At 51.8% G+C, this 27,278-nt stretch overlaps 1 protein-coding gene across 1 annotated transcript in view; it reads left to right on the top strand.

The window, feature by feature from the left end:
- The window catches only part of IQSEC1 (IQ motif and Sec7 domain ArfGEF 1), a gene marked incomplete at both ends in the record, with an annotated part of 318,762 nt that overhangs the window by 59,559 nt on the left and 231,925 nt on the right, over positions 1–27,278 (top strand). The window contains one exon of the mRNA XM_079713576.1: positions 27,231–27,260. Within this exon, the coding sequence (XP_079569702.1) occupies positions 27,231–27,260 (30 nt within the window). The remainder of the gene's footprint in view (positions 1–27,230; positions 27,261–27,278) is intronic.

The raw sequence follows: 27,278 nt of genomic DNA, 5'->3' as shown, positions 1-27,278 counted from the left end.
CCTTGGGGGGTGCTGTTTGGAAGCCCCCTCCCTGCAGGAGACAGGCCAGGCAGTGTTTCCTATCTCCAGAGTGGAGATAAGGGAGGATTCATGGAGAGAGGGCCTTCTCCCTGCTCCAGGCCGGGCAGGCATCCTCCAGCCGGCCAGGGCCTCCTGCCTTCCCCCTGGCAGGAGGCCGTCTTTAGGAAGGTGCCCCTCATGCCTCTGTGCACGCACCCGTGGGTTGGCAGAGTTGATGTTTTAAATCCCATCGTGCGCACGGAGCAGGCACGTCCCATTCTACCGAAGGAAGCCAAGGGCTCGTTTGCATCTCTGGTAAGATTTCTCTGTGGGTCCCAAGAAGCCTAGCAATTTCTGCAGCACCAGGGGAGGTTGCCTTTGAAGTGCTTGCCATCCCGGCCTGTGATCCGCAGACACCCAGGCCCAGGCCGCCCTCCAGGTCCAGGTGGAGGCTGACCTCGGGGGTGGGGGTCCCGTTTGCAGCAGCCCTAGGAGCCCCCCGATGACCCCTGCGTGTCTCTGCCTGAGAAAAGCCCTTGGTTCTGGGCTGGGTCTGCTGCCCTCTGTCACGCCCACCTGGACCCCTACCATGGACGCGCACGATCTTTGGAAGGAAGCTTCCAACCCTCCTTGGCGTCTAGCTGGCGCTGTTGGCTGTAACACCCACTCCTTGTGACGTGGGCATCGTCAGAGCATGGTGGCTGGGCTCCAAGGGTGAGTATCCTGAGACAGAGACAGAGAGATAGATGGGCCACTGTAGCACATCCAGTCCCACGGTCAGGATACAGGAGAGTTACACCAGCACAGGGATCCCTCATGTTGCCCTTTCACAACCACACTCACCTCCTTCCACCTCCATCACCCCTGGCAACCGCTCATCTGTCTCCGTCTCTAGAATTCTGTCATTTCAAGGATGTTATATAAATGGAATCATACAGTATGGAACCTCTTGGGATTGGCTTTCTTCACTCTAGATAATGGCCTTGGGATCCCTCCTGGTGGCTCTAGATCACCCCCTTTTGGGTGGTGTTCTGCGCTGTGGATGCCACGGAAGGGCATCTGAGTTTCTAGTTTGGGGCTGTTACACTAAAACTGCTATACATGTTTCTGTACAGGTTTTTGTGCGAACATAGGTTTTCGTTTCTCTGGGATAAACGCCCAAAGAGCGTGATTGCTGGTTTGTGTATTCGTTGCATGTTTATTTTTATAAGAAACCGCCAAATTCTTTTTCTGGAATGGCTGCACTGTCCTGCATTCCCATCGAATTCCCCCCAGCATTTGGCATTATGCGACTTTTGATTTTCGTCTTTACCATAGGTGTGTGGTGACATCTCCCCGTGTTTTCCCTTGTGTTTCCTTAACGGCTAGTGATGCTGGACGTTTTTGTGTACTTATTTGCCACCTGTCTATATGGTTAGGTGAAGTGTCCATCCATGTCTTTTGCCCATTTTCAGGTTAAGCTGGTTGGTTTTGTTCTGTTGAGCTGTGCACACTCTTTCTATCTTCTGGATAAATATATCCACCATTCCTTTGTCGTGTGTGTGTGGCTTGCAAATACTCGTCCCCGTAAAAAGCCTGTCTTTTCATCCTCTTTGTAGCGTCTTTCATGAAGCAAAAATGATAAACTCACTGAGGTCCAACTTACTGACTTTTCCTTTTGTGGGTCGTGCTTTTAGTGTCAAGCGTAAGACTTGCCAATTCTAGGCCTTGGTTTTCTCCTAAATGGTTTTTGGGTTTCCATTTTTCAGGTGAGCCCACGATCCGTGCAGGGTTCATTCCTGTATGAGGTGTGAGGTTCAGGTCAGGGTTCACCTTGATTGCCTGTGGATGTCTGACCTTAGAAATCGCTCGCTGTCATGATTTCAACTGTGTTTCCACTGGTCAGGGCACCTGGGGCTGTGGGGAACATAGACTCCCACCTCTCAGGCTCTGGAACAGACCGTCCACCCCGGGGTTGTACCCTGGAGTTTCAGGAGGGCACTGCTCCTCTGGGATCACAGGCTTCAGACGACCGTAAATTCGTGTAGAAGTGAGCCTAGAGCAGCAGATGGCCAGTGGGGTGGCGATTATCACTCAGCATCCTGGCGGGAGACAGCAGGCCCGTTCAAGGGGAGTGAGGGGAGGCTCACAAAGGGGCGAATCACAGAGGTGTGGGCGGCACTGCAGAGCTGACCAGGGATAGGCAGCACCCGGGGCCTGGCCACCCAGTGGCTGAGGGGGCCTGGGAGGGGCCGCATCTCCAGGACCCAGTGAGAGCAGAGGCTTTGGGGGGGCTTCTCACGCTACGGCTGTAAGTGGAGAAACACAGTTATTGACGAACCTGCAGCCCAGCAGTAGGGGAGCTGGGAATCGATACCCCGCCCTCCCTCCCGTCCCCTGCTGGGGCCTCCCAGTGACTGATCCAACTGCGTATGGGCTGGACGGTGTCCCTCAAATCCATATGTTGAAGTCCTAACCCCCCAGGACCTCAGAATGGGACAGTATTTGGAGATGAAGCCTTTAAAGAGGTGACTGAGTTAGAATGGAGTCATGTGGCTGGGCCCTGCTCCAGCCGAACTGGTGTCCTCATAAAAAGGGGACATGAAGACACTGAGAGCCCCGAGGGACAACCACGTGAGGACACAGGGAGAAGGCGGCCGCCCACACGCCGAGGAGGGAGGCCTGAGGAGGAGCCAGCGCTGCCCACACCTCACAAGTGGATCTGAAATCATCACAAGCCAAGACACAGCCCAGGGTGCCTCCATTTCTAGGGATTTCTTCCTAATCTAAGAATGAAGAGATGAAAAGCCAGTTGCAGTACTTGGACATCAGGCTCCAGGGGGTAGCAGACGAGCGATGGAGGCTGTAATGTCTGAATATTTTTTGAGGCTGAACAGCAGCACACGTCCTCCTCAGCTGGAAACACACACACACACACACACACACACACACACACACACAATACAGAGCACAATAAGTAAAATCTGTCTGTGCGTCCCGTTGCCTCGTGGTAAAATCCGAACTCTTCTGCACAGACTGCGCTGCCTGCTCCGTACCCACCTCGCCGGTGTGTTCCTTCCCATCCCCCTGGACCCCTGGACTCCAGCCGTGCTGAGTACCTGGAGTTCCCCCGACACAGCACTCTGCTCCTGCCTTTCCTCATGCTGTTCCCTCCTCCCGGGAACCCTTCCTGCCTCTCTACCTAGAAACAGTCTGCTTATCCTGTCCAGGCTCCAAAGAGAGGCTGCTTCCTCCAGGCAGACCCCTCTGACCTCCCGGGCTGGGCTGGGCTTTAACTTTCTGCTTCCTATTTGGGTCCACTACCCAGTTTTCAAGCTGTGGCTTCACTTGTCCTCCGAAGATGGGTGAGCTTCCTCCGAGGACTTTGCTGTCTGCCTGTGTGCAGCCAGTTCTCTCTAAATGTCTGCAATGATTTTTGTTTATAGTGCAAAGGACTATTAAAATACAAGTTACTATTATAATAATGGTTACAATAATTATCATTATGGAGTCGGGCTTTGGGGTGGCTGGCAGTTTGTTTATGGGGCTCGTGTTTGCCTGAAGGGCCTCTTTCATGCCAGTTCGAAATGGATGGTTATTGCAGACAGTTGGTCTCCTGCCTGAGCACAGTTTTGTTTTGCGTTGTTTTGTTTTAATCCTTTGAAGGGAAGTTAGAGCCTGTCCGGCCCCGTTACGGGGACTTGGTGCAGCCATCCGTAGTCACTGAAGTTGCTTGTTACGAAGCAGCAAACAGACCCGTTCCCGGGCATCGCTGGCACCACACAGCTGCTGCTGGACGCAGCCTCTCTCTTACGGCAAATGCAGTTCCTAGGGCTGAGCCCCGTGAGAAGGTGACAGAGGGTGGGGAGGACGGGGACGAGCGTGCATTTGCGATCGAGAGAGGACCCTGGCAGCCACGTCAGGGGACCAGCTGCCTGCAGGCTGTCGCAGGAGGCTGATGAAAGGACTCCTGGCCTCCATCACGGGCGTGGAGATTTCTGCAGCTCCCCCCGCTTCCAAAGGGGCATTTGGGGCTGGAGGGTGGGGAGTTTGTCCCTGCTGCCTGGCCCAGCGGGCTGCACTTTGCTCTCCTGCCTTCACCCCTGGGGCCCCGGCCCCGGCCCCGCCCTGCAGGCTCGGGTGGCCCCGGGTCACGCGGCTGCAGAGCCCCTGCTCCAGGGTCGACGGCCCATCGGCGGGGTCGCCACCCCTGTGTGGAGCAGGTATGAAAGTGACCGGCAGCTGAAAAGTTATTGCCCGGAAGCACGTTGTTAGGGTTTTTTTTTTCTCAGAAATATTTATTGCTTTTGTGAAGTTGGTGAGTCCACAAGGATGTGGAAGCATCCAGGGCAGGACTGGGCCAGCTGACCTCAGGACCCCTCCAAGCTCAGTGTCCAAGATGCTGAGATTTAATATAAAGAAGGAGAAATGCAATAAAGGAACTGATGAGTGTTTGCGCCGTCTGGAAGGGAAGAATGGCAGCGCTGTGGTCTTCCTGTTTCTCTGTCCCTGGGATGCAGCTGCCGCGGAGCCCGTGTGCCCTGGGGAGGCCGGGCTGGATGGACTCAGCCCCGCCCGGAGCCCCTCGGCCACACAGAGGGGCCTAGCTGGGCTCCTGGGTGGGGCGGGCTGCTGCGTTCTGACCAACCACTGATGCGGGGGGAGGATCACACCGCCGTGGCAGCGTGTTGGGGCCGCACCTCCCTGCTGGGCTCAGCCGTGGCGCTTCCTCTAGCAGCTCGGCCTCGTCCTCGGGTCTCAGAGAACGGGCAGCTCATCCTCCAGATGCTCGCTCTGCATGTGAGAATGCCTGAGACGTCTCAGCCGGGCTGATGGCGGGTCCTCGCAGGGTTCCAGGAGCCTCCAACCCAAGCTATTGATTCTTTTTTTTGAACTGTGAAGTAGGCAAGTCTTTTAAACGCAGAAGAGCCCAATTTCCCAGATTTTCCCACCCCCGCCGTGACTTCTTCCCAGGTGTGGGGTATTTTAAGCAGTTGTAAACACCCTTTTGGCCAGACTTTTCATTTCTGATAGTGACCGTATTTATACAAATTTCTGTCACAATTCATGGTCTAAGAGAAGATCTCTTTCAAACTCAGGCGTCGGCACTTTTATAGCGTTTCCATCTGGAGCAGGCACAGTGCAGGGCTCAGTGGGGACACCCTCATGGTGCTGATGTTCCAGGGGTGGCAGATAATCCACAAATGAATAGGATGTGATTTCAGGCTGAGCTAAGTGCGGCGAAGGAAGATGAGCAGGGGAAGCCGTCAGAGTTGTGGACACTGAGAGGCCCTCTAGGGCAGCGTGGCCGGAGCTGATTTCTCCAGGAGGTGATGTTTGATCAAATCTGGAGTGAAGGAGGGAGCAGGACTCGTGGAGGTCTGGCAAAGGGAGTGGCAGGTGCAAAGGCCCTGAGTAAGGACTGGGCTCAGCGTATCCAAGGCCCTGCTCTGGGAACAGCTGACCACAGCCCTAGAAACAAGGAGAGGAATCCTGGGGGCTGGGGGGATGGGGCAGTGAGAAGCCAGAAGGTTCAGGGAGAGGGAACACGATGTAGGAGGATGAAGGGAAGGTGGATCGTCCACGCTCGGCCATAGCCAGAGTCCGGAAGGGGACGCACAGGCACGCCTGTGCATTTGAACTACATGTGAACTCTTGCAAGAGACAGGAAGGTCAATTTAAACAGATGTTAAAAAAAAAAAAGTTGGGGGGAGGGGAGGGGATTCATGTATTAGTTCATGGGACTGAGAATTCCAGGGAAAGGTCTGGCTTCAGGTAAGGCTAATCCAGGCGTCAAACAAATTCATCAGCACCTGGTGTCTGTGTGTGCATGTCTGTGCGCGCGCGTGTGTGTGTGTGTGTGTGTATCTCTCCATGTCTTGGCTCACTTCTGCCACACCAGTGGCTTCTCTCTTACATGCCCACTCTACTTACGAGCACCTACTATGTGCCATATGCTGTGCTCGGCTCTAAGAGTGCAGAGATGTGTTAAAGCGGAGCTGTGGGACTGACTTCTATAGCTTGATTTACGTGAACACTTGGTGTGGAAGTTGAGCCAGCTCATGGCCTGCCCTGGGGCCTGAGGCCTCTCTGAGCCCCAGGTCTTCACTGCCATACCTGTCAGGGTCACTGCATGTCTGAAAGCTCCTGGCCAGGGCTCTGGTGCAGAGTCAGTCCCCGTGAAAGGGAGCTTCCTTTCCTCCAGAATGAAGGGAGGGAGGGGCAAGAGAGGGAGTGTGAACTTGACCCCCTGATGTAATGACTCCCATTTAAGAAAGCAGCTCCTGCTTGAAGTCACATTTAAGGACCAAATTGTAATATTCTTATGAAAGGACACTCATATTCTCAAAACTTTCTCATGAGCGGAAATTGCACAGTGGGGTGAACTTCCTCCCAGAAATAGTTTGCCTGGGGCCTCACTCTCCAGGCCTGAGATGGGCCCTGGGTGGCTGCCTGGTGCTTGGGGTCTGGCTGCCTGCAGCCCCCTTGAGGCTGCCCGCCTGTTGATGCAGCTGTGGAACATCCAGAGAGGCTGTGATTATTCCCCCTGTGCCATTCGGGACGAGGAGGACAGGAATAAACCTTCTGCCTTAGCGTTGAAAGGACCTGTGATCACCTGTTTTAAATCCTGGTGACTGTGTCAGACTCATGTAGAGCAGTCTCCAAGCCAGAGTGAATTATGATGGCAAAGCCCACTGCCCAGTATTTCCTCTGAAGGGCACTTCTAGTGGGGCCGGGTCCATCTGGGGGCACGTGCCCTGCAGCGGTTCTGCCCTGGGAGTATGCCTGGACAAGTGGGCCAGACAGTTAGCATCCAGGCCAGGGTCCCACTAGGCCCCTGAAGACACCTGCTTCTGGGAGAATGGACCTCCTGGGGCATCAGCAGTGCTATCCAACAGTTAGGACGTGGCTCTAATGCCATCCTTGCTGTCCTGGGATCTTAAGGGACTCCCTCTCCTCTCTGAGCCTCAGTTTACTCCTTTTACCTACAGTAACATTCTGGCCTTTGTATTTGGACATCTCCACCCATGGAATGGACAATCTCCCTTTGGTAATGATCTCCCTGTCTGTGGAGGTAATCAAGCCATAACTTCAGCCGTGATCGTACGTCGTACATTCATAACCAGATATTTGCTGAGGCGCTACGGTGTGCCAGGCACAGCACAGGGGACTCTTGTCCTCTGGAGCTGAAATTCAAGGCAGAAGGCAGAAAATAAACAAGTACACACACAAGAGCTTCGGAGAGGGGGTGTGTGGGACAGGGTGTGACAAGGGAAGGCAAGGGTCAGGAAGGCTTCTCCGAGTCAGGACCTGAAGGATGAGAGGGTGCCAGCCCTCAAACAGTGAGGGAGGAACCTTCTCGAAGATAGAGTCTCGTGCAAGGTCCAGGGTGGAGGGAGTGCTGGCTCAGCGTGGGTGTGGATCTGTGGGGACCTGGGCATCCTAGATGTGGGCTGAGAGGAGTCTGCGAAGGGTGGGTGTGGGGGGAGAGGAAAGGAGAGGACCCAGGGGATGCTTCTGGCTTGGTCAGCAGGGGGCGGTGACACAGGTTACTGAGAAGCAGAGGGGGAAGCAGAGGGGCCCGGGGACTTGACAGGAAGGGAGGAGCCAGGAGTCTGGTCTGGCAGCAGGAGTTTGAGCCGCCTGAGAATGTCCTGGTGGCGCTGCGGGGTGGCAGCTGGGGTCAGAGCGTGGAGATCAGGGAGGGCCCATCCCATGGAGGGTGGTTGAAGCCCTGGCAGTGGGCGACCCAGGGGCCCAGCCCACTTCTTGGCTAGTCCCCACATTTTGCAGCTAAAGTAAATGGCATTTACAGAAAGGGACTTTGCCTGAGGTTACGCGGAGAGTCGGGGCAGAGGTGGACTAGAGCCCAGGTCTCCCGACCACTGGCCCATAACGTGTGATGATGATTTTAATGAAAGCTGATTGGCCATCTGCTGTATCCCAGACTGTTTTGTGTAGTAACTCATTCAGTTTCCACAGCAACTGGGAGTGAAGGCACATTTTACAGATGAGGAAACAGAGGCACAGAGAGGTTAAGTACCTCGTCCAAGGTCACACAACTGGTCAGTGGCAGAGCCAGGAATGACTGTGGCCAGCTCCTGGGGGCGCACAGGTGGTTGGGGGCGACGTGTCACATGCAGATAAACCGAGACCAGCCCGGGATCAGTATGGTGAGGGGGGAGGCAAGGGAAGGCCTCGCGGGGAAGGTGACACGTGAGCCCAGACCTGTAGGAGGCACGGGAGCCACGTGGACACGGGGAAGTACGTCGCAGGAGGTCAGCCCGTCGCTAAGGCCTGGGACACACAGGCTGTCCCTCAGGGGCGGCCGCGGAGGGTGTGGAGAGGAGGGATGCGTCCTGACGTGGGCCGAGTGGGCTCGTCCGGCTGCGTGTGGAGAGCAGGCTCTGGGGGGAGGGCAGAGGGGACCACGACCGTGAGAGAAAGGGGGAGGCGGTGGTTGGCTCCGGCGAGGACAGTGCGGGTGGGGACGGAGCGGATCCTGGGCGATTCTGAAGGCGGAGCCGCCCGTTATCGGCTGACGGACGCGATGGGGGCGTGAGAGCAGGGGGGCCCGGGCCGACCGTGGTGTCGGGCCTGAGCTCCTGGGGAGGCGGTCGGGCCCAGCTGAGACAGGGACGTTGTAGGAAGGGGATCCCTTCCAGGGCCCGAGAGCGGGGTCTTGTTAACACGCGGAAATGAATTGTCCCAGGAGACACACGTGCTGACAAAGTAAGAGACTTTATGGGGAAGGGGTGCCCGGGCTGAGAGCAGCAGGGTGAGGGAACCCCGGAGGACTGCCCCGCCACGTGGCTCGCAGTCTCGGGTTCATGGTGATGGGGTTCGCTTCCTGCTTGTCTCCAGCCAATCATTCTGACTCAGGGTCCTTGCTGGTGGCGTGTGCATGGCTAAGCCAAGATGGATTCCAGCGCGAAGGACTCTGGGAGGTTGGCAGGACATATTATGGGCTGGCGTCTCCTCCCTCCTTCTGGCCCCTCCCGAATTCTCCCTGTTAGTTTTCGGTGACAGCACCCTGGTGCTTATCGGACCTGCTGTTGTGAGACAGCTCAGGCAAGTGGGCCTGGCCAAGGTGGGCGGTTTCAGCCAGTGGTTCCCTAACAGGAAGGCCATGGTGGGTTCACTTCATCCAGCTGAGGTGGAGGCGTCCGTCAGGCCTCTGAGCAGATGTACCGAGAGGGCTGGTGGATACTCGGGTCTCAGCCCTGGGAGGAGCTTGAGGCTGACCGTGTCGATGTGGCTTTCAGCCCACGTGCATTCTTGTGGGAGGCTGAGACCCTCTTGTTGAAACAGGAGACAGAACTTTCTGGGAATTGGGCAGGGCCGAGGCCGCCAGGGTGAGAGTCCCGGGCCACGCTGACCACACAGGGCTCTGGGACGGTCCTCGGAAGGCCCAGGAGGCGGAGGACTTGCAAGGTGGGCCCTCCATCCAGCTGGGTGAGGCTGCTCTGGGTCTGGCCCCCAGGGCACTGAGGCCACACCTGCCCCGTGCGGGGTCCCGGCCGGGAGGAAGGGCTGCCTCTGTCCGGCTGGGTCCCCGGGGGCGGGCAAGGGTCAGCGGCTCAGCTGTGCCAGTGGGAGGGGGCGCAGGGGCACGAAGGCCAGGGGTCCGCCCATCTCCTCACACACCTAACGTGGCTGGAGTACGTGAAAAATTCCCAACAAGGTGCCCATCGAGGAGACTATTGGATTTTGTTTCAGTAGTGACTGATCTGGAGCTGAAATGTCCGGGGAATCCTCAGGTCATTGGAAGTTCTCCAGATTTTGTCAACACTGTAATTCCTTCCAGACTTCTTGGGGAAAGGAGAAAACTCAAAATGCCAGGGAGTTGGGTTACTACTGGCCTTTCAAGGAAATCATTTGGGTTTTTAATTTTTTCTTCCTCTTGAAAATAACGAGGCATGCAAGGGTTTCTCCCAGGCGGTCTTTGCCTGCAGAGCGGTGGAAAAATCATACAGAGTCTTTGGGGTCAGAGAGAACCAGCTGAGTGATGGGCATTTATCACTCCCGGTTCACAGATGGGGAAACTGAGGCCTGGGACGCTGAGGGACCTCCCCAGGGACACACCGTCCTGCCTGAGGCAGGGCCCTGAGCTACCACATGCCTGCGTTGTGACCTCGGGGAGGTCACTTTGCTCGTCTGTACAGAGGGGACACTGGCAGTCCCCCCCTCCCCACAGAGTTATCGTGTGAGGAAAGAACAAGGTAATTGGTACAGAGACCTCAGAACAAGGACCTCAGTGCACGCGGCACTTCGCCCGCTGGTCGCTGTGATTTCTGCTGTCCTCAGCCCCTCCCAGTCTACTTGGCACCCACTGCTAGGGGCTAAGGTCCTCTTGCTGGGACACCAGTTCATCCCGTCACCCCTCTGCTCCAGGACGTTCTGTCTCAGCAACTGAGCCCCACACCTGGCACTGCTGTCCTCACCTCGTTCCTCCATTCAGCAACTGTTTATGGAAGACGGACCCACTGGGTGTGGCCCTGCCCCAGCACCTCCTGGCTGTGGTTGCATCTGCCCCCGGCCCCCACCCACCTGGGTAGGCTGGAGGCTGAGACCTCACCGTCCTCGGAGGTCTCGGCGGGGGAAGGAGGGAAGAAGAAAGTGTCAAACTTTTTTTTTTTTTTTCAGAATGTGATTTGGACACGTGAGCAAATGGGGACGGGTGGCGGTTCTCCTGCTGCAGGCATCTGGGGGGCCTGCGCACCCTCCCCCGGCTCTGGAGGCGTGAAGACACGTTTTGGGCTCTCATCCAGGAGGTGGCTGCCCCCAGGTCTCCTCCAAGAAGCCTCTCTCGTTGCCCCCTCTGACCCTTTGGCCTGGACACTTGCTCCCCCCTATGACCCGTTGGGGACCCTCGTGCACACTCAGCCCCGAGCAGGCGGCTCCCTGCTGAGCTTTGCTGACATCCGTCCCAGGACCAGCAGCGAGCTGGGCTTTCCAGATGCTTCCTGTGAAATGACAGGCGTCGACAGAAGCTCATGTGACGACGTGGAGCTATTTTACCTACAAAACACCGTCCGCTCGCAATTGACTGGCACTGACCGGCCAGGAGGAGTTTTCTGGATTTGCTTTAACAGGGAGGAATAGACACATCTTAGCCTCCTGGCTTCTCCTGGTGGTCTAAGGGACCTTGGAGACTGCCCAGTCCCCCATTTAATTCTGCATGCCCTTTCCACCAACCCAGATTCTTGCATGCCCCCAGGGCCAGGGAGCTCTATTTTTTAGGTACAACCATCGTCTTGAGACACCTGTAGTTATTGAGCAGTTTTTGTGATGGAGAGCCGCAATCTCTACCCCCCTGTGGGCTGTGGGGCGTGGCTTCCCTGGCTCCACCTGCTCCCCTGCCCTGGGGCAGCTGCGTCAAGTCCGCGGGCAGGCCCGCCGGCCACTCCTCCCCGGCTAGGGGTCCTCAGCAGACAAACTGGTCTCCGTCACAAACGGAGCCCCCAGAATTCCAGATCTCACTCTCAAGGACCCATCCCCACGCCATCCCTGGAGCTCAATGGGATGACTGCTGGGAAGAGTTTCCAGGAGATAAGCGAGGCCCGGTGTGTGAGGATGAAATCAGCGCCACTGAAGATACAACGCTTGCTCAGGATCTGATGGAGCCTGTTTGGATACGTAATTGTCATTCTGAGTGCATCCCCCCTTTGTGAAAATCATCTGTCCGAAAGAGTTCAGAATTCTCCCCAAGGGGACAGTAGACGCGTTTAAAGAGGGCAGTGGCTTTGGTTGGACCATTTCTAAGGTTCCAGCTCGCTGCCTTCAACATGATCCAGGACTACCGATTGTTTTGCCACAAATATCTTTTACGACTGAACATTTACAGAAGGAAATCTCTCGGGCTTCTCCCCACCGGAGCGGGTAGCCGGCTGACCGTGTGATTCCACGCGCTGGTCCCGGGGTGCCCAGCTTCCGGCCTCATCGGTCAGGACAGCCTGGCCATGGTATTGGAAGTGTCCTTTCTGCTGGTGGCATCCTAACTCAGAGCGTTCACGCACTCTTCTTGGGAGTTGGAAGCTCTTTAGTGAAGCTTTTAACAAGGGCCGTGGAGAGAACTATCTGGACTCGTTAAACCTCAGTGTCCCGTCACGATGTGAGAGGAGGAAAGAGCGTCCTCTCGTTCATCTGCTTCTTTGTTCTTTGTCCTGCTGGGCCCTGCCTGCTGCCCTGCCATACTCCCCGCCCACGCCCAGTGCCTCTCTGGGTCCTTCACACACTGTGTCCCCTTAGCCCGGCTCAGCCTTCCCACTGAAGCAACACGTTATTCACCGAACACTGTTCCCTGAACATGCGTTAATCCCATGTCAGCTGTGCACAGATGCCTTGCTTGGCTTCAGGAATTCAGCGGGGAGCGGGGGAATTTACCCAGGGGCTCATCCAGGACCTGAGTAAGCCCTGGGCATTATCTAGGCCTAGGGGAGGGGAGGACCTCCCCACTGTGCAAAGGCCCTGAGCTGGTCAGTGGGAGGCACTGTAAAAAGCCCATGTGAGTTCAGGATGGGGACAGCGGCCATTCTGTCCATTGACTTAGGACCAAACCCTGCCCCTTCCCACCCAACTGCCTTCCTGGGCTGATATAGTCAGAGGGCTTGAGTCTGAATCCTGGTCTGTCACTGCTGATAGCTGTGTGACCCGGGCCAGTGGCTTCCCCTCATGAAGGCTTGGTTCTCTCATCTGTGAAATCGGGGGGAAGGCTGTGCAAATCATAGGACCAGCTCGCAGGACTTTGGGCAAGTCTAAGTGGATGTGTGTAATGCACCTGACACGCTGCCATGGTTAGTACTAAGTGAATGTGTGCTGCTGTTTTCTGTTGTTATGATTATTATTACTCCTTTGGTTCAAAGCTGATGACTTGTGGAGGCTAGTGGGTAAGGTCACAGGCTTTGCCATTAAACTTGGGAGTCAAGTAGTGCCAGTTCCTCCGTCTGCCTGATGTGTGACCTTGGGCAAGTCACTTCACCTCTCTGAGCTGCATTTTTTTTTCTTTTCTTTTTTTTTTTTTTGCAGTACGCGGGCCTCTCACTGCTGCGGCCTCTCCTGTTGCGGAGCACAGGCTCCGGACGCGCAGGCTCAGCGGCCATGGCTCACGGACTCAGCCGCTCCGCGGCATGTGGGATCTTCCCGGACCGGGGCACGAGCCCGTGTCCCCTGCATCGGCAGGCGGACTCTCAACCACTGCGCCACCAGGGAAGCCCCAAGAAACAACTTTTTTTTTTTTTTTGAGCTGCATTTTGTTATCCACAAAATGGGGACGCTAATTCTAAGAGAGCCTTCTGATATGTGCTTGCATGTATTGGCATAAGGACAGGCTACATACATGAATTTGCTCGCCCTGGTTGTGCTGAGAGAGGGGAAATGGAGCCGGCATGGACCCGGAGAGAGCAGGCACGGGGATACTGGGAACTTGCTCTGTGCACGTGCCTTTTCTGTTAGATGTGCTCCAAGGAGCACGCATTCCTTTTGCCATTAAAACAAAGCAGCCCCCAAAGTGGAAGAGTTAAATGAGATAGAGGTCCTACCTTCTTCCCAGGGCGCAGTGAGGATTGAATGAGTTAATACCTGTAAACTGATTAGAATAGGGTCTGCTATGTGGTAAGTGCTGAGTAAATGTTAGTTGTTAATAGTAATAATAAATTATTATTATTACCATCACCGTTACTTTTCAAGCAGCTCTGCAAAATCATTAGCCTCTGTCGTCACCCTGAGAGAGGTGAGGTCCTCTTTAATCCTGGGGGCGTGGGGTACCCAGGGATGCTGAGAGTCACCTGTTCCGGGCAGGAAGGTAAGAAGCCCCACGTGCTTCTGGGCAGGGCGGCAGCCCCTGTGAAGGGCCCCCACGCTCTTATCGAGTGCTGCCAGCTTTGGGGGGCCCTCTGTACTAGGGGGGGAAGGGCAGGTGTGTTCCTTTAGTCTGGTGACTGAGACGCCCTTGAGAGTCTGATAAAGCCTGAAGGTAGAGAGGAGATGTCTGGGTGGAAACTGAGTCAGGTCCAAGCACTGGACCTGCAACCGTGACTTCCAGCCCTCCTCCAGCCCTGGCAGGTTGGAAGGCAGGGGACGGGGCCCCCGAGGCCAAGAGCGGAGGGCGGCTCTTGTGGGTCACCAGGTGGATGGCTAGGGAGCTCCTCATGGGCTTCTCCCCTTTCTGCAGCCTGGGACCCCGAGCACTGGCCCAGGAAGAAGCAGGAGGATTTGGTTTTATTTTAAGATGCAGGAGACCTTGAAAGAGGCGTGTAAGCATTTCGCAGAATGGGTCTCTGTAGACGTCGTTTGCATGACAAGTGTCTAAATCATCAGAAATAGGGAAGAAACTGCAGATGAGGATGAGCAGAGATACCCTGGAAACGGAGGCCTTTCAGTACTTATTTCAAGTTGATGACAACGCCCTTGGGTTTGGGATTGGGGGAGAGGAAGTGGGAAACAGGTCCGTTGGGAGTTGGGGCTGATTCATGCCTTGTGAGGCCTGAATCATAGAACTTATATAGTTTGGTGTGGTGCTTTTTAAGAAAAAGACCCCAGAATTACGTGTCAGGTATGAGAAGGGGCCAAACAAGTGAGGCCCTGCAGTTTCAGCCTCCATAGCTTCCCAGGAAACCTGCCTCTGGTGGTGAGTCAAACCCAGGGTTTTAGTAAGACAACCTTTGTCTGCGTGTCCACTCTGCCCCTATAGGCTGTGTGACCTTGACCCGGCCACCTCTCCTGTGTGGACCCCCAGAGGGTACATACTAAGGCCCTGTACTCACATATGAGAAAGACAGTGATGAGAGTGTGGATTTCCTCCCCAAGGAGAGATGAAAGACACGAGGCTGTTTAAAGGCTGTTTAAAGACTCCAAATCGGCCGCTGTACCATATTTAAATGCTGTTTTGACTCACGCTCCCATTAAGCTACTTAACAGCCGCCTAATGCGTCTCGTATTTTTATTGTTTTGCATCTCATGCGAAGATACCAGCAATGTTGTAAAACCTCCCATGGGACTGGAGCGGCCCTCCTCTCTGTCGGCTGCAGTCCCCCCACCATGACCCCCGCTGCCCTGGCCTGGACTGTGTGCGTGCCCATATGCGTGTGGGTGACGTGTGTGTGTGTGGGGAGGTGGCTTTGGACACTTGTGGGGTTTCTCTTTTGGTGACTCTTGCCTCCTTAGTTTGTGCTGAATGCACCCACGCACGCACGCACACACACACACACACACACACACACACACACAAGCCTCAGTGCCCAAGCTGGTGCCTTGCTGTGATGTCTTTGGTCCTAGCTCTGTGGTGGCCCACCCCCATCCAGATCAATTCAGCTTCAGGTCCAGCTTGACCTAGGGGCTCAAAGTATGACCTCAGGAGTTACCTTAGCCCTGCTCTCCATGTTGGCCTCACTCTCTGGGCAGCGAGCTGCATGTAGTGGCCCTGGCAGCCCCCGCAGAGGGCAGAGAGCTTCTCATCCACAATAGTTCTGTTGTAAGTCCTGGCATGGGTTTGCTGGGCCCAGGTCACATGTTCAGCCTCAAACAGGTGACTGAAACAAAGGCAGTGAAATCTGTTGACTGGCCAGATCTAGGTTATATGCTCACCTTTTGATTCTGGTATTATAGAGGGTTAACTTCGCCTAAACCACGTGGACTAGGAAAGGCTGGGTAGGTAGCTGAGGGTCTTCTTATACTATTGGCATAAGATGAGGAGACAGAGGGCAGGCAGGAAAGGTAGTCACAGGTGTCCCCTACCCCACCCAGGGCAGTGAAGCATCCTGGGTCTGAGGGGATAAGTTCACCCCACACCGAGTGGAGAACCCAACTCAGAACCCCTAAGAACCACACATACACCAGGGGTCATGGAGCCTGGAGTTGAGAGCCAAATGGAGACAGGGCCTGAGGCAAGCAGAGTGGAAACAAGCACAGGCTTTGCTGCTGGGGCTGCTGCCTTGGAGGCTGAGGCACAGGTGCCCAGGGGCTGTGTCAGTATGGAGCCCAGGTACTAACAGGAAAGAGCAGGCAGGCTGAGGGCCTCTGGGGGGATTCTCCGGGGAACTTGTTAGAAATGCAGCATCTCAGGCCCTACTCCCGACCTCCTGAATCACAGTCTGAATTTTAATCAGATCATCGGGTGATCCATGTGCACCGCTGCTCTAAAGACTCATCTCTTGTCTCTTCGCCCTCACATTCAAGGGTGGTGGCGCTTAGGTCTTCCGGGGTGCAGTGTGGCCCTGTGTATGAAGGAGCCTTAACCATATTCACACTCTGTGATGGAGCCAATATTTCTACTTCTGGGACGGTACTGAGCAACATCACCAGAGTCAGGGACAAAGAATGCTATGCACAAAGACTGTAAGAAACTATTGTGAACAATTCTATGTCAATAAATTAGACAACCTAGAAGAGATGGATAAATTCCTACCTGCAACCTACCAAAATGGAATGAAGAAGAAATAGAAAGTTTGAACAGACCAATAATAAATATGGAGATTGAAAGAGCTGAATTACCAGGACCAGAAAAACAGAAAAACCAACAAAGAAAAACCCAGGACCAGATGTCTTCACAGGGGAAATCTACCAAACATTTAAATAAGAATTAATACTGATCCTTCTTAAACTCTTCCAAAAACTAGAAGAAGGAACACTTCTGAACTAATTTCATGAGCCAGCATTATTCTGACACCAAAGCTGGACAAAAAATTAGAAATAGAGCTACCATATGATCCAGCAATCCCATTTCTGAGTATGTACACAAAGGAATTGAAATCAGGATCTCAAGGAGATATCTGCCCCCCTGTTCATTGCATCATTGTTCACAATAGCCAAGACATGGAAGCAACCTAAATGTGCATTGACTGATGGATGGATAAAGAAAGTATGATATATACATGCAATGGGCTATTATTCCACCTTAAAAAAGGGAATCCTGTCATGTCACAACATGGATAAACCTGGAGGATGTGATGCTCAGTGAAATGTCAAAAGGACAAGTTCTACATAATGCCACTTATATGAGGAATCTAAAATAGTCAAACTCGTAGAAGAGAGTAGAACAGTGGCTGCCAGCGGCTGGGGAGAGGGAGATGGACAGGGGATGGTCAAAGGGTACAAAGTTTCAGTCATGCAACATGAGTAAGTTCTAGAGATTTGCATGGCATCGTCCGCAGAGATAATAATGCCTTATTAAATGCTTGGAACTTGGCTAAGAGGATAGAACTTCTGTTAAGTGTTCTTATCACACACACAAAAAAAAACAGTAAATAAAGGGGGTAGAGGAAACTTCTGGAGGTGATGGATATGTTTGTGGCATTGATTGTGGTGATGGTTTCACAGACATATACTTATCTCCAAAGTCATCATCTAAATACATACAGCTTTTTCTGTGTCAATTATACCTCAATACAGTAATTTAAAAATAAATTAATTAAAAAAAAAAGAGTGGATGGAGAGGAACCTGATTTGGTCTAGAGAGCTGAAGGCCTCGTGGACAAGGCCACTGGGATGTTCATAATCCACATTAAGTGAGCAGAGCTAAATAAATAGAATGATATAAACTATCATTTTGACTATATAAAAATAATAATAAAAAAACAAAGCCTGGGGGGCTTCCCTGGTGGCGCAGTGGTTGAGAGTCCGCCTGCCGATGCAGGGGACACGGGTTTGTGCCCTGGTCCGGGAGGATCCCACATGCTGCGGAGCGGCTGGGCCCGTGAGCCATGGCCGCTGAGCCTGCGCGTCCGGAGCCTGTGCTCCGCGACGGGAGAGGCCACGGCGTTGAGAGGCCTGCATACCACACACACACACACGCACGCACGCACGCACGCACACACACACACACACACACACAAAAACAAAGCCTGGAGATAAACATGCAAAAATATTACAGTACCTCCAGGTGGTGGATTACAGATGATTTTTTTTTTTTTGATGTATGGATTGTATTTTTTTTTTCTGGAATTTTTGAATTTTATCTATTTTTTTATACAGCAGTTTCTTATTAGTTATCTATTTTATACATATTAGTGTGTACATGTCAATCCCAATCTCCTAATTCATCCCACCCCCACCCCCACCCCACTTTCCCCCCTTAGTGTCCATACGTTTGTTCTCTACACCTGTGTCTCTGTTTCTGCCCTGCAAACCAGTTCATCTGTACCATTTTTCTAGGTCCCACATATATGCGTTAATATACGATATTTGTTTTTCTCTTTTTGACTTACTTCACTCTGTATGACAATCTGTAGATCCATCCACGTCTCTACAAATGACCCAATTTCGTTCCTTTTTATGGCTGAGTAATATTCCATTGTATATATGTACCACATCTTCTTTATCCATTCGTCTGTCGATGGGCATTTAGGTTGCTCCCATGACCTGGCTATTCTAAATAGTGCTGCAATGAACATTGGGGTGCATGTGTCTTTTTGAATTATGGTTTTCTCTGGGTATATGCCCAGCAGTGGGATTTCTGGGTCATATGGTAATTCTATTTTTAGTTTTTTAACGAACCTCCATACTGTTCTCCATAGTAGCTGTATCAATTTACATTCCCACCAACAGTGTAGGAGGGCTCCCTTTTCTCCACACCCTCTCCAGCATTTATTGTTTGTAGATTTTTGGATGATGGCCATTCTGACCTGTGTGAGGTGATACCTCATTGTAGTTCTGATTTGCATTTCTCTAATGATTAGTGGTGTTGAGCATCCTTTCATGTGTTTATTGGCCATCTGTATCTCTTCTGTGGAGAAATGTCTCTTTAGGACTTCTGCCCATTTTTGGGTTGGGTTGTTTGTTTTTCTAATATTGAGCTACATGAGCTGCTTGTATATTTTTGAGATTAATCCTTTGTCAATTGCTTCATTTGCAAATATTTTCTCCCATTCTGAGGGTTGTCTTTTCATCTTGTTTATGGTTTCCTTTGCTGTGCAAAAGCTTTTAAGTTTCATTAGGTCCCATTTGTTTATTTTTGTTTTTATTTCCGTTTCTCTAGGAGGTGGGTTAAAAAGGATCTTGCTGTGATTTATGTCCTAGAGTGTTCTGCCTATGTTTTCCTCTAAGAGTTTGATAGTGTCTGGCCTTACATTTAGGTCTTTAATCCATTTTGAGTTCATTTTTGTGTATGGTGTTAGGGAGTGTTCTCATTTCATCCTTTTACATGTAGCTGTCCAGTTTTCCCAGCACCACTTATTGAAGAGGCTGTCTTTCCTCCATTGTATATCCTTGCCCCCTTTGTCATAGATTAGTTGACCATAGGTGTGTGCGTTTATCTCTGGGCTTTCTATCCTGTTCCATTGATCTATATTTCTTTTTTTGAGCCAGTACCATATTGTCTTGATCACTGTACCTTTGTAGTATAGTCTGAAGTCAGGGCGTCTGATTCCTCCAGCTCCGTTTTTTTCCCTCAAGACTGCTTTGGCTATTCGGGGTCTTTTGTGTCTCCATACAAATTTTAATATTTTTTGTTCTAGTTCTGTAAAAAATGCCACTGGTAATTTGATAGGGATTGCATTGAATCTGTAGATTGCTTTGGGTAGTATAGTCATTTTCACAATATTGATTCTTCCAATCTAAGAACATGGTATATCTCTCCATCTGTTTGTGTCATCTTTGATTTCTTTCATCAGGGTCTTATAGTTTTCTGCATACAGGTCTTTTACCTCCTTAGGTAGGTTTATTCCTAGGTATTTTCTTCTTTTTGTTGCAGTGGTGAATAGGATTGTTTCCTTAATTTCTCTTTCTGATCTTTCATTGTTAGTGTATAGGAATGCAAGAGATTTCTGCGCATTAATTTTGTATCCTGCAAGTTTACCGAATTCATTGATTAGCTCTAGTAGTTTTCTGGTGGCATCTTTAGGATTCTCTGTGTATAGTATCATGTCATCTGCAAACAGTGACAGTTTTACTTATTTTTTTCCAATTTGTGTTCCTTTTATTTCTTTTTCTTCTCTGATTGCCATGGCTAGGACTTCCAAAACTGTGTTGAATAATAGTGGTGAGAGTGGACATCCTTGTCTTGTTTCTGATCTTAGAGGAAATGCTTTCAGTTTTTCACCATTGAGAATAATGTTTGCTGTGGGTTTGTCATATATGGCCTTTATTATGTTGAGGTAGGTTCCCTCCGTGCCCACTTTCTGGAGAATTTTTATTTTAAATGGGTGTTGACTTTTGTCAGAAGCTTTTTCTGCATCTATTGAGATGATCATATGGTTTTTATTCTTCAATTTGTTAATAAGGTGTATCACATTGATTGATTTGTGTATATTGAAGAATCCTTGCATCTCTGGGATAAATCCCAATTGATCGTGGTGTATGATCCTTTTAATGTGTTGTTGGATTTTGTTTGCTGGTATTTTGTTGAGGATTTTTGCATCTATATTCATCAGTGATATTGGTCTGTAATTTTCTTTTTTTGTAGTATCTTTTTCTGGTTTTGGTATCAGGGTGATGGTGGCCTCATAGAATGAGTTGGGCAGTGTTCCTTCCTCTGCAATTTTTTGGAAGAGTTTGAGAAGGATGGGTGTTAGGTGTTCTCCAAATGTCTGATAGAATTCACCTGTGAAGCCATCTGGTCCTGGACTTTTGTTTGTTGGAAGATTTTTAATCACAGTTTCAATTTCATTACTTGTGATTGGTCTGTTCATATTTTCTGTTTCTTCCTGGATCTGTCTTGGAAGGTTATCCCTTTCTAAGAATTTGTCCATTTCTTCCAGGTTGTCCATTTTATTGGCATACAGTTGCTTTTAGTAGTCTCTTAGGATACTTTGTATTTCTGCATTGTCTGTTGTAACTTCTCCTTTTTCATTTCTAATTTTATTGATTTTGAGTCCTCTCCCTCTTTTTCTTTTTTTTTCTTTTCTTTTTTTTTTTTTTTGTGGTACGTGGGCCTCTCACTGTTGTGGCCTCTCCCACTGTGGAGCACGGGCTCCGGATGTGCAGGCTCAGCGGCTATGGCTCACGGGCCCAGCTGCTCCGCGGCATGTGGGATCTTCCCAGACCGGGGCACGAACCCGTGTCCCCTGCATCGGCAGGCGGACTCTCAACCACTGTGCCACCAGGGAAGCCCTAACATTTTTTTTTTCTCTTTTTCTTGATGAGTCTGGCTAAAGGTTTATCAATTTTGTTTATCTTCTCAAAGAACCAGCTTTAGTTTTATTGATCTTTGCTATTGTTTTCTTTATTTCTATTTCATTTATTTCTGCTCTGATCTTTATGATTTCTTTCCTTCTACTAACTTTGGGGTTTTTCTTTGTTCTTCCTTCTCTAGTTCCTTTAGGTGTAAGGGTAGGTTGTTTGAGATTTTTCTTGTTTCTTGAGGTAGGCTTGTATTGCTATAAACTTCCCTCTTAGAAGTGCTTTTGCTGCATCCCATAGCTTTTGGATCGTCATGGTTTCATTGTAATTTGTTTCTAGGTATTTTTTGATTTTCTCTTCGATTTCTTCAGTGATCTCTTGGTTATTTAGTAACGTATTGTTTAATCTCCATGTGTTTGTGTGTTTTACCTTTTTTCCCCCCTGTAATTGATTTCTAATCTCATAGCGTTGTGGTCGGAAAAGATGCTTGATATGATTTCAATTTTCTTAAATTTACCAAGGCTTGATTTGTGACCCAAGATGTGATCTATCCTGGAGAATGTTCTCTGTGCACTTGAGAAGAAAGTGTAATCTGCTGTTTTTGGATGGAATATCCTATAAATATCAATTAAATCTATCTGGTCTATTGTGTCACTTAAAGCTTGTGTTTCCTTATTAATTTTCTGTTTGGATGATCTGTCCATTGGTGTAAGTGAGGTGTTAAAGTCCCCCAGTTTTATTGTGTTACTGTCGATTTCCTCTTTTATAGCTGTTAGCAGTTGCCTTATGTATTGAGGTGCTCCTGTGTTGGGTGCATATATATTTATAATTGTTATGTCTTCTTCTTGGATTGATCCCTTGATCATTATGTAGTGTCTTTCCTTGTCTCTTGTAACATTCTTTATTTTAAAGTCTATTTTATCTGATATGAGTATTGCTACTCCAGCTTTGTTTTGATTTCCATTTGCATGGAATATCTTTTTCCATCCCCTCACTTTCAATCTGTATGTGTCCCTAGGTCTGAAGTGGGTCCCTTGTAGACAGCATGTATATGGGTCTTGTTTTGTATCCATTCAGCGAGCCTGTGTCTTTTGGTTGGAGCATTTAATCCATTCACATTTAAGGTGATTATCGATATGTATATTCCTGTTACCATTTTCTTAATTGTTATGGGTTTGTTTTTGTAGGTCCTTTTCTTCTCTTGTGTTTCCCACTTAGAGAAGTTCCTTTAGCATTTGTTGTAGAGCCGGTTTGGTGGTGCTGAATTCTCTCAGCTTTGGCTTGTCTGTAAAGCTTTTAATTTCTCCATCGAATCTGAATGAGATCCTTGCAGGGTAGAGTAATCTTGGTTGTAGGTTCTTCCCTTTCATCACTTTAAATATATTGTGCCACTCCCTTCTGGCTTGTTAGAGTTTCTGCTGAGAAATCAGCTGTTAACCTATGGGAGTTCCCTTGTATGTTATTTGTCGTTTTTCCCACGTTGCCTTCAGTGATTTTTCTTTGTCTTTAATTTTTGTGAATTTGATTACCATGTGTCTCGGTATGTTTCAGTACCTCCAGGTGGTGGATTACAGATGATTTTTACTTGTTTATCTTAAACGTTTCTGTATTTCTTCCACACAAGAAAAACAATAGAGGTGATTTCAGAATCTGAATTTGTATCAGTCACAGTGATTAGTTGTAGATGACAGAATCCACTCTTTCTGATTTGAGCAGGAGAGGACTTATTCCTGGGTGTTAGGACTGAGATTCCAGGACTACCAGGGGACCAAGATTGGATGCCCCATAGCCAGACACAACACAGCCTGGACAGTTGCCTACCCCCACCTGACCCTGTTGCCATGGAAACCCCACTGTCTGTAATGCTCAGGCCCAGACCCCTCTGTTCCTTGCCATCCAGGAGCCCCATCCCTCCACCACCCTGTGTTGTTTGCTTCCACCTTTTAAATCTTACATAGAAATCTGTCCAGAGGAACTCAGGTCACCTGCCGAACTCTAGATGCAAGGGTGTCTGAGAAATGTAGATTTCAGTTTTCCAGAGGCTAACTCACACAAGGCATGGAAAGAGGGGTTGGCACACATGTTGAATGAGTCAGTCTCCAGGGTCCACCACAGAAGTGAAACAAGAGGATGAAATGATCACTTGTACCCTTGACATTCTGAAGTCCACATGGCGGCTCAGTTATCCATGGTGTTATCATAAGGACAGCAGGGGGCTCTCGCTTAGGCCAGGGAGCACTGGCTGCAGAGCCCCTCACCCCAGCCTCTCACTTCCAGCCGCCAGCACCTCTGTGCCTGGGGTCTTCTCTTGAGGCTGGAGACCCCTTGGCCTCCTGTGTGGCAGGCTGGAGTGTGGAGACTTACTGTCCTCTAGGAGCAGACTCAGCTAGGACTGCAGCAACTTACCCTTGGGTGGTAGCTCTGCACTGGCCCCCAGGGCTCCCTGGTGGACCAATTCTTGTTGCCTGCAGTGGAGGACTCCCACAATGGGGGGCAGCTTGATAACAGCCGTAATTAGGCAACTTCTCTTTGTCTTCTCACTTCCCTTGCCTTGCCTCCCAAGTAAACGCCTTGTGCCAGAATCCTTATCTCCAGGTGTGTCTAGAGCATCCCAAACTAAGGCATCTCTGACCTGAGCATCACACATGTAAAGCCTCAACCTGGCCCTGGATGACCCATTGGGGTCAGTCCCCTGAGGCTGGGTTAAGAGGTATGAGACTGCTTCTGTGACCTCACCTCCATTCATGCCGGTTTAGGAAGTCATCCTGTTCCTGGTTCCCATTCATGGGCAGGAAACCAGAGGGCTCTGGGATGCTCCCGCTGCCTGCTGCCCAGTCCACGCTAGTGCCACATCTGTGCGCACACGGGCCTCATCTGCTCACCCCCCTCTGCGTTGTTCGTTGCTCCTCCTGTCCTAGGACTGACAGCGATATGCCCTGGAGTTCCAAGGGTCCTCTGAATGTGCTGTCCTTGGTGTAAATGTGACTCTGCTGTGTGTGGCTTTTAGTGTGTGAGGTTTGGGCCAACTCCATCATGGGTTCACACAGCAGCCTTTTCCGTGGAGCCTGCTGGGTGCCAGGCCCTTGCTGGGCTCCGGGCATGGGATGCATCATCTCCTGTGGAAGCCACCCTTCCCTCTGCATGAGACAGAGGGCTTTAGGCAGCTTTACTGACCTGCTCCTCTGATCGGGCATCAGTCTACCTCACCAGTCCGTGCTGGCTTTTGCCAGGGCTTCCTGAGAACGGCTTTAGAGACTCTTCAGCTGATAGAGGGCTGGTTTGACCTTGTCTCGGCCCCTGGGGGAGAGGGCATAAGGTCTGTTCCGGTCTTCATCACCTGCCAGCGTCCAGGCAGTGTGGCCGTGGTGGTGGGTGCTGATGCCCACTTGGAGGGAGTCCAGGGTCCTTCTGGACAGGGGTTTACACTCAGGCAGCTGGGAACTACCTGCTGTCTCATTGCCGCTGGTGAGAGCAACGGGCGGGCTGGGTGCTGCCAGGGGAGCCCAGGCTCATCCACCTGTGACAGTGGGCCTGGGTGCTTGAGTGGCAAACTGGGGGCTCTGTCCCCCTCTGTGCGGCTCCCACTGCTCTTATCTCTCAGGAAATTCCAAGGGTTTTGGAAACTTTGAGCAGGAAACTGTGGATGAAGACCCGTTGCATGTGAGAAATATATTTTTGTAATAGGCACTTGGGCAGGCGCGTGACCCATAGCACTCGGCCGTTACTGAGCAACCAAAACCGTTACCGCGAGACCCTGAGAGCGGGAAGGTTACCGCGAGACCCTGAGAGCGGGAAGGTTACCGCGAGACCCTTAGCTCCGCGGTTAGAAGCCACCCTCCGCCGCCTGTGGTCCTCGCGGCGGAGAGTGCAGTAAGAGGGGGATCATGGCCTTCTCTCCGGGGCTCTCCAGGCCTTCCCACCTCGGGCTGGCGGGTGAGCTGGGCGTCCCGGGGGACAGGCTGCATCCCGCAGGGCCCTCGCCACGGCTGCCCACTGGCCGGGCCCAGGCCTTGAGGTGGCGGTGAACCTCTCCCCATCCCCGCCTGCGGGACCTAGTGGCAGCAGCAGTCTGCATGGGTTGCGGCCCGTGGGACCTGGCACACGCTCCCCCCGCCTCCCGTTTGCGTGGCCTGAGGAGCCTGAGGGCCGGCTGGGTCCTGGGCTCCCGGCTCCCTTGGTGATGACAGCTGGGCAGGGTCTGGAGACCTGGCCCTGAGGGCGCCGCCAGCTGAGATCTGCCTTTTCAGCCGGGCCAGGGCGCTGGCGGGAGGACCCAGACGGATGCTCCCAGGTACGGTACCCAGCCCCCGCAGGGACCCCCTCCTCTTAGCCAGGCCTGGACCTCAGAGGGCGAAAGTCGAGCCTTGGGACCTTGCCTTTTCTTGTCAGAACAGAGAATAACATTTGTTTGGGTGGAGGGTTACAGGAACGTCGTTCCCTGCCCAGGTCCCGACCTCAAGAACAAAGGATCTGACACCGAGAAGTTCTCAACAATTAACCACGCCCCTCGTTCACCTCTGGGGGTTTTTAAGGTATGAGCCACCTGTCTCCTTGCACAGCCCTGCAATAAACCTTTCTCTGCTCCACACGCCGACATTTTCGTATTGTTTGGATTCACTGTGTGTCGGGCACATGGACTTGCGTTTGGTGACACTTTGGTCATCTGAATGACCAAATATGTAAATACACATTTCTTATAAATGACAGTATCCCTGGGTAACCAGTCCCTGATCAGGGGTCACACACCTGCAAACCCGTGTCCCCTTCCATCACCAGCCCCATCACCTCTGCCCAGACTCTGAACCCGGCAGAATGTGGTTTGCTGACCACTGAGGTTGCGTCAGGAGCTCAGCCTGGCAAGAAGAGGGTGGAGTTCGCATATCTGGGTTCAAAATGCACCTGGGCACTGGCCGGTCATGTGACTGTGGCGCTTAGCGTCCGGGACCCTCAGTCCCTCATGTGCTCAGCGGGGACCGTGCTGGACCTGCCAGGTTGCTGTGGAAATCACAGATTACATGCGTCAGGGCCCAGCCCAGGGCTCGGCACACAGTGAGGACCGAATAAGGAGCGTGTCTCATCGTCGTCTTCATTGGTGGCACCCGAGGCTTGACGGGATGTGGCCTGTGGCTGTGACACAGACACCTGAGCGTGACGATGAGACACGCTCCACGGCCTGTGGCGTTGTGTGGCTAAAGCGAGAGACGCGGACATGGGGTTCTGGACAGCCACCAGCTGCCGGCATCCCAGAGACACGGTCCTGCACCGGCCTGTCAATCAGCTTGAAAGGCAACCGGGATGACATGTTCTCCGACGCAGCAGACAGGGGGAAGGGGCACAGGGTGGTCTCCTGAGGTCAGCCAGGCTGGCTCAGTGGGAGAAGCCGCCCCCTGGCTTCCGTGCCAAGGGGGCCGTGCAGCCAGTCTTCAAGATGACTGGAAAGGCAACTTGCTGAAAGAAAAGTCATCTGACTTTGGGTTAAGCGTGTTTTTATTTCTCAGGCTCTCTGGCAGTGAAATCCAGTTTGGGATGTTCAGGGATTAGAGTCCCAAGTGTGCTTACTCGCAGCCCTTTGCTTGTTCAGACCCAGGAAGCGCGCCAGCCTCTTTCGCCCTGAGCTGTTTAATCCCAAAGTCCCTTTCCCTCGGCTTATAGAGCAGAAGTCGTCACTGTTGATGGATTCCGCGTGTTTCTCGGTCTCCGTGAAAGTTCAAGTGCGCGTGATACGATCTTATTGTCTGGTTTCTTGACATTCAGCCTTGTCTCCTTTGTAAAGCAGTGTAATTGATTTCTGGGCACTTGAAAATAGAGCTGGGAGTGGGGAGACACGCTGCAAATACCAAGCAGGGGCAGCAGCAAGGCCAGCGCAGCGCCCACGCGCATTCGTTCATTCACTGGTCTGGTTGCTGCCTTGCAGAGCCTGGACACAGAGTTCTGGAACCGTAGCTCCCCCTGCAGCTCTGGGGTTGCTCCCCAGCTCCTGTAAAAACAATTACCTTCGAAGTGATGGGCATAAGGGGGGTGGGAGAGGAGCCCTAAAGCTCCTAGAGGTGGCCCTGGGGCTGGGTGGGGGGCAGCTTGCTGAGGCTGGAGAAGGGATCCTGGGCAGCGGGGCTCAGGGGCGCCAGGTCTAACATCCTCGCGTGGGTCCCTGGCAGCGGAGGGTCTGCATTCTCAGCGTGTGTTCTCTCTCGTTGCAGGTCGGAAGGAGAAAGCTTCCGCAGCGTCAGGTACGTGTGTCATCAGCC

Source organism: Hyperoodon ampullatus (assembly GCF_949752795.1).
Source record: "Hyperoodon ampullatus genome assembly, chromosome: 10".
Lineage (NCBI taxonomy): Eukaryota > Metazoa > Chordata > Mammalia > Artiodactyla > Ziphiidae > Hyperoodon > Hyperoodon ampullatus.
The sequence above is the reverse complement of the archived record's forward strand: the minus strand, read 5'-3'. Positions and strand labels throughout refer to the sequence as shown.